Source organism: Peromyscus californicus, unplaced genomic scaffold (assembly GCF_007827085.1).
Source record: "Peromyscus californicus insignis strain IS unplaced genomic scaffold, ASM782708v3 Scaffold_8__1_contigs__length_139910024, whole genome shotgun sequence".
NCBI classification, from domain to species: domain Eukaryota; kingdom Metazoa; phylum Chordata; class Mammalia; order Rodentia; family Cricetidae; genus Peromyscus; species Peromyscus californicus.
The window spans coordinates 2,891,195-2,898,581 of record NW_026294606.1 but is presented as its reverse complement, the minus strand read 5'-3'; the positions used below and the strand labels follow the sequence as shown (position 1 = coordinate 2,898,581).

The 7,387-nt window shown below is 42.0% G+C and overlaps 1 protein-coding gene across 3 annotated transcripts; it reads right to left on the bottom strand.

The window, feature by feature from the left end:
• Nucleotides 1–1,584: 1,584 nt before the first annotated feature.
• LOC128103512 (protein CTLA-2-beta-like) lies at nt 1,585–3,776 on the bottom strand. Of its 3 annotated transcripts, none has more exons than XM_052727978.1 (5): nt 3,587–3,773; nt 2,818–2,943; nt 2,400–2,522; nt 2,192–2,302; nt 1,585–1,891 (listed from the first exon to the last, which is right to left on the bottom strand). In XM_052727978.1, exons 1-4 carry the CDS (start codon nt 3,668–3,670, stop codon nt 2,192–2,194), a joined length of 444 nt encoding a protein of 147 aa, XP_052583938.1. In that variant the 5' UTR covers nt 3,671–3,773; the 3' UTR covers nt 1,585–1,891. The 3 variants fall into 3 exon arrangements, with proteins under 3 accessions (XP_052583938.1, XP_052583939.1, XP_052583940.1); XM_052727979.1 differs by lacking the exon at nt 3,587–3,773 and adding an exon at nt 3,101–3,215; XM_052727980.1 differs by lacking the exon at nt 2,192–2,302 and having other exon boundaries at nt 3,587–3,776.
• Between the last annotated feature and the right edge of the window lie 3,611 nt (nt 3,777–7,387).

Below are 7,387 nucleotides of genomic sequence, written 5' to 3'. Positions count from 1 at the left end.
CATAAGCAACATCTGTTCTGTGTTCAAGAGGTCAATCCTGGTTGATAATGTTCAATCACAGAGAAGAACTATAACAGTTGTGCAGCTGTTACTGCTGGGGTTTCAATGTGAACTGCATCCCATAGCCTCACATGTTTCCTCTAGCTGGTGATGGAGGCAGCAGGATATGGAACAGGAACAGGGTGAGATAGGGATAGCAGAGATTAATGTAGGAAAGGCAGCAGGAGAGACATGACTGGGACATTCTTAGACTACCTTCTTATGGTCCTAACAACATCTGGCTATTTCTTATCTTATAAATGCTCTTTCTTATAACTATCCACATGTGTTTTTAAAGGTCATTGTTGAAACTTAAGATCATAGAAATGATCTTTCATACAGACTTAAAAACATGCCTGTAACAATGGGAGAGTCATGGTGGATTGGTTGTGGAACCTTTAGAGTATTCTGGAAAATTACTCTCCAGGGAAATGAGTCCCCTGAATCAGTGCAGAGAAATGGATGCATTTAACATCCAAAAGTGCCAAGCTTTACCCAAAGGTGTCTGAAAACCACGTGGTGTAATATGTGAACAACTGGTTCCACAGGCATGAAAATTCCTAAATTTGCTGAGTTATGGATTCTGAGAGACACTGAGGAGAGGCACTTGTTCTCAGGTCAGAGCATTGGCAAGCAGGCTCTGACAGACCCCTCATGGAACTAACTAGCAGTGGAGTTCACCAAAGGTAGTGAGACCAGAGCCATGGGATATCCACCAAAGAAAGCTAAACATATGGCAAGAACCAGCCCAAGAGCTTAGAGTCTACATATCCTACAGGAAACATAGCTGAGGTGGTTGGCTGACTGTGTCAGCCATGGAATTTAGTATATGGTTCTTTTGTTTTGGACTTGTTATTCCTTGTTATATCCCTGTTATTCATTTTGGATTGGAATTTTAAACTCTGTGCATCTGTCTGCTGAAAGTCTGTAATGTGCTGTTGTTATGTTAACTTCAAAAGGTAGTCATAGGTAATGACATTCCTTAGGTCTTCTGGAGATTTGAACCCTTCTGAAATTGATGACTTTTGAGGTTGGACTGAATGTAATTGCAGTAAGAGACATCCATGTACCTTTTTGCATGACTGGGCTCTGTTGGTTTATGAAAGGGTCACTTGAGCATAGACTACACTCCTGTCACTCAGACCTCATCCTTTAGATGGCTTCTGTGTGGTCACAGCACAGCTAGTGCAGATCACTGATATGATAATATAAATTGAGATCCATAGTACAGGATCAGGGCAGTGGGACAGAGGGTGCCATCTCTGCCTGACTAGATTTCTAGTAACTAATTATATTTGATTAACTCATGCAAATTAACAAGTTGGAATCACAGAAAATTCCTTGTCTACTTTCAGATCATACCTGAAAGTAAGCACAGGAAGCCCAGGAAACAGAGCTCAACCAAGGATGGGAAACAGACTCTATAATGAAAGAACTGACACTCCTTCTCCTAGAACACCTTCCCACAGCCAGGTAATCCTTCAAGCAGAAGGTTTTAACAAAATAAAATCTTACTGAAACAAAGCCAGAAAGAAAGCATAATACTAATTTTAAAATCAAGCTTTAATTTTAAGATATTGTGGTAAACATTGTTAATATTCTATTAGTGTGAATATTCATGGTAGTTCACATCACAGTGTTAATATTATATGAATTCAGCATTTCATTCTACACAGCACATGCTGGACAATGTGATGGAGAGGACTCCTCCGGTTCCTTCTTTCCCCTAGTCCATTCTTTCAGCATTATGCAGTTCACATCTTGGCAGAAGGCTCCTGAGGCAATGACAGCGTGATTGCTTTACTCCTAGGCTATCTTATTGTTGCCAATCATGCCCCTCCTGTTAATCCAGCTGGAAGAAAAGCACATATCACACTGATTAGAAAGATTGCAGCACAGTGGCTTTATCACAGTACCTTCCCTGAAGCCTTTTTCCTTCATGGTCACCACACTTTATGCCCAACTACAGTATCCCAATCAAGAAGAAAAGGTTGTCATCGACAATCTAATATAAACTCTCCACATGTCATAGAGCAGAACACTTAGTCAAACAGTGAATCTCCAGTTGTTTTCTACCTGACCTCAGTGAGGACTTCAATTTCTTCTTGGCTTCCTGTGGGCAGTTAAGGGTAGAGATGAGAAACTGTCATACCTAATCCATCACAGGTGCCTCATTGCTGTTCTCTTCTAAATTCTTAGATTTAGGCAAATCTTTAGGAGACTTTAAAATTCCAGTGCAACGTGTTTTGAATTCCTCCAGTGTCTTCATGGAAAAGTAAACAAAACATTGAAAACCAAGAGACTAAATGTAAAGACCTTAGGCGAACAAGCACAGAATTAACAATCCATATCTCACTCACCATGTCGCTAAATCCATTCAGGCCCATAGAGAAGCTTGTCTTTCCCTGCTCATAGTCTGCATTGTGATTCTCAATAAATTTCTTATTCTTTTCCCACACTGCTCTTCTGTGCCCTTCTTCATCCTGGAAATGAACACAATAGATAGTATTTTCATCTTATTAACTCCACACACAAGCTGACCAAATGGAGTGTAGCAACAGGTAAAGAGGAGCCATGGAGAGGGATCTCAGGACACCACAGCCAGCCATTCTCCATACCCAGAGGATTAGCAAAGCTGGCCACCTTGAGTTCATAGTGCATGTCTTAAGCAAGTCCTCAGTGATGGCTGGCCTCTGTGGCCACGTTTATGCCTACAGACCCCCAACAGCAAGGGCCATTCTTTCTGAAATCCCTCTGGACTGTGACCATGTTACCAACCGGGCTGTAGGATTTTTTAAAGTTCATCTTCCATTCCTCCCATTCAGCATCCAAGCTGGGATCACGTGGTGGAGCAGCTGAGGCCATTGTCAAGCAGTAGGACAGCACCAATGAGGTCACAAAAACCTAGGAAATAAGGAATTGTTCAATACCAACTGGTCAGTCCTGAAAACCTAGACAGCATTAATATTATTCATTCTGATCAGTAGGAGGGCATCAGGTGGTACAAATGACTGCTAGAAAGCAGCAGGGTTCTAGCTCCAAGCTGGGGTGAGGCAGGTACCCTAGGTGAGTGTGGGTGCATAGCTGGGGGCCTGCTCCCCCTGGTAACTCCTCTTGTCTAACTGGGACTTTGCCAAGGGTCCCAGCTCTTAACTTCTGACTTGCCACTTCACCATTCAGCTCTGAGTATGGGACTGCCAGTGGCCCCCTCCCTGGCCTGCACCGGGGCCACCACAGCCTTCTGCATCTTGCCAAGCCAGAACTGTCCAATCAGAAAGGGCAGAATCTGCACCACCCCCTTTCCTTTGTAATCATAATTGTAGCAACAATGAAAAAAGAGGCCAGATTTTTAAGTGAATCAGGAAGGGTATTTCTGAGGTTATGAGAAAGGAAACAGGGGCGCACGCAGGGGAGGGGAGGGGGCAATTATGTAATTCTATTATTATCTTAAAACAGTAACAATAACATCAAGAACAAAACTAAAAAAGAAAACAAACAAGAAAATAAAGTAAAACGAAACCTAGAGAAAGAAGAGAAGCCAGGTTACCAGAGCAAAGTTGTGAGGATGCTTTTGGAGCATGATTCCGCAGGATCCAGGGCCTGTGCACCTTGCCTGTCTCAGCTCCCTCATGGAGTGCTGCAGCTTCTGCTCAAAGGTGAACCCAGAACTGTGCTGTCCAGACCCCGCTAAGAGCTTTCTACAAAGGAGGCTAGTGGTGCGGGAGCAGAGCAGCCTGTAGCTCCTCCCTTTCCTCTCTGGAACAGTGCCTAGCTCTTCCCTGAAGCCTCAGCCTGGCCCACAGAGTAAAGTCATAAGCTAGCTTGACTAATGAGTCAGGCACCCCGGCAGGAAACATGGTTCTGGAGAAAAACCCCACTCCCAAGCTGTGTCTTACAGTATGTGGCTTTTCTGAGAATCCTAAGACTCAGGGATGGCCTGTTGTGAAAAACTGAGTCTTCAAAACAACAGAATTGTGGGAGGATGAATTCTCTGGGGACAGTTTGCGTGTCCCACAGCCCGACCTCAGATTCCACGCCTGTATGGAGAACATATGCTAGCCTAGGAACTGTGAGGCGCTGCAGGCAGCACATCAGGAACGTCAAAGAGTTTGTATCTGTCTGTGACTTCCTTGCCTGAAACTCAGCCTGTGACAGACAGGAGCATCTTCAGAGAGGATGAAATAACCAGCAGGAAACAGAGGTGCCAGATGTACATGTCTCTCAGACCAACCATCACCGTCTCAGCCTGTGACAGACAGAAGCACCGTCAGAGATGAAGAAATAATAAGAAAACAGAGATGTTAGAGAAACTTGTCATTCATCCTGACATCAGTGTTTCACAGCTTTAGAAAACGTACTGGAGCTGTTCAAACCAAAGGAGTGAATTTTGGTATCAGGGATACCTGCCTCAATGAGCGCTAACCGGTAGGTGAGATTCTGATATGGGGCCAGTATTGGGTGAAAGAGAAACACCTATTAAGGCGAGCTCAGGGAAAACAGAAATCTTCTGACTCAAGAAACCTCCCATAGTGAGGAAAAAGCTTGTTTACTCTTTCTTGATTTTTCAATAAGAAATCAAACCCAGTACAAGGGAACGGAAGTGTACTCACGGACTCAAAAGGAATTATGGGAAATGGAGTCTGAAAGGTAGCTCATAACAGTCGGCTGGTATTGAGAAATGCATTCTGGGAAAAGTAGTTTTTCTGCCAAAGATGGTGATAACTGCCAGGAAAAGCTGTTTTCTTTTTCAGCTTGAAATGAAATTTCTTTCCTAAGCATTGCTAGAAAGCTTAGATTTACTTCCAAAAAAGCTGAGAGCTGACAAACAGCTTGCCTCACAGGGATAACGAAAAAAGCTTATGAGATTGAGTTCTGTTAAAGATTCCAGAGAATCACATTTCAGTACAAATAAAGTATCACCATAATGTATAGCAATATTTATGTTAGAATTATGTTAACCTGTTAATGATGAAGCTAAGGGAGTCTTTAAGTTTGATGTGGTTGCTATTGGTGAAATTATTAAGGCCACTCCACGTAGTTAAAGGGAGATTTATTTAATGGCATAACTTACAAATTAAGGGATAGGTAGGTCGCGGAGTCTGGGGAAGGTGTATCACAGTCCAGTGGTGTTCTCTGGAGCTCTGCTTGGTCCACCTCCACTATCCAGGGTCCTGCAACAGAGAGAGTGCCCGCCGATCCAGATCTCGGGTCCCCAGGTGCCTCCCTTGGCCCCGCCTTGTAGGCGTGACAGTTGCCCGAAGTCTCAATGGGGGTTGGAACTTCCAGATCAAAGCTGGAATGGCTACCCACTACATCTCCCCCTTTTTGTCTAAATAAGAAAGTTCTAACCTAATACAAGACTATATACAAAGGAATGGTTATCAAATATTGTCCAGGAATAATGAGGGATAATGACCTAGATAAGATGGAACTACAACCAATGCAAACAATATCAAGCAAGAAACACATACTAAAATCCAGAGAAGTATAGAGCATAGATAAATGGCATGTTACAAAGATCATTCCAAAAGGTGTCCTATCCTAAAGAACCTGAATCTAATACTTAATATGTCCTATCTACTAAGTTGTAACTATAACTGCTAGTCTTCAATCCCATCAAAGACTTGAGAAGGAATATAATGGTACCTGAGAAATGGTAGATGGATGCAAGCAACTTTCGGGAATCTTGCGAGAGTAGACCGAGACAGCTGGCAGCCTGGACAGTCACCTAATGTTTCTCAGCATTGCTGGTGCATTCAAATTGTCTATAGGCCTAAAGTATCTGACAGACCATTTTCAGAAGCAGGAATTCTGAAAGACCATCTTACCCTGTCTTGGCAGAGTACAGTGGTCACTTTCCTTGTGTCCCACTTGTCCAGAAAGGATAGCATTGTATTTGTACTGTCAGCCATCGAGGCAAGGGCAGTTCTTTGCCCAGTAGGCCATTTTGTGCCAAGAAGACAAACTTCCAAATGGAAATGTCTTAGAAGTCCAACATTCTCTCGGGATCAAATTGGTGCAGCCAGGAGCAATTGTGTCTCACATCAACAGAATTCTAAGTTATTTAAATGTCATATTCTCTAGGTCTATGAAGTGTTTGAAGAATACCTGTCCATCTGACCTATGTATCTGTAAATCTGGATAACCTAACTAACATAACTATAGAGATGACAAGCATAGGTGACTATAAATCTATAAGTCTTATCTACCGAAATAACCTAAGGACTAAGGCTTCACGTAAACAAGGTAAACAGTCTATAAGCAAGTGTATGGTAAAAGGACAATGACTTCAAAATTGTGACAATACACAAGATGTTATAACAGAGGTAGGAGTATATAGTGCGATATGTAATATGACAATAATCTTAAATATATATCAATATTTATAACAGAGGTAGGAGTATGTAGTGTGATATGCAATATGACAATAATCTTAAATATATATCAATATACCGAATATCCTAAACAGAAGTAGAACCTACATAAGGTATGACAGATATAAATTTACATTTGTATGGCATCCAACGTGGTGGCAAGAGTTTCCACCTAAAACCTGAAAAAAGATTCTAAAATGAAGCTAAAAACAGCTTCCTAATTGTCTCTCTCAAATGAGCAGCAGCTGCTGGTTTGAGCTACTTGTGGGTTCCTGGTGTGTGCGCTCGAGCTGCCGCCATATGGCGGGAATGAGGCCTCTGCAAGTGGCACATTAAGTCGCATGGTGGATTTAGACTTTGCTAGTACAAAACAAAAAAAAAAAAGAGGTTTCTGGGTTACACGCTGCTTGGCTAAAAGCATAGACCCACGTTAGCTCCCAGAGCTGGCAGTAAACCACCGCCATGTTGGGAAGCTGAGGTGGGCGAAGCCAGCAGTCACAGCTGCTGCAGTTTAAAGCAATGTATTCACAATAAGACAGATTCAGATGTAGTAGTTTACAATGTGTGTAAAAAATACATAGGCTTGAAAGAGACAAAAAAGGTGATATATACAGTTATATAAACAAATACATAGTTTTAAAAAATAAAGACTTTAAAGAGACAGTAAAATTAATATAAAAAATAAGCCACATAAAGATGAATATCACATAGAGAATCTGGATTATGTTGTCTTTGGGATTTTTAACTGCAGAAAAACATTTGATTGTAAAAGCTGTTGAGTTATGCCAAAATGTATATTTTAAAGGTACCTTGACTTCAAAATTTGGATATAAGGATATGTTGCTTGGGAAAAGAGTCTCTGCTTTTGTTCCCACAGAAAGCCAGAGGCTATGGATTTGTTCCAGATTAAGATACATCAGGTTTGACCAGCCAAGACCCCCTGAAGGTCTCCGATGACACCATGGCCCAGATGA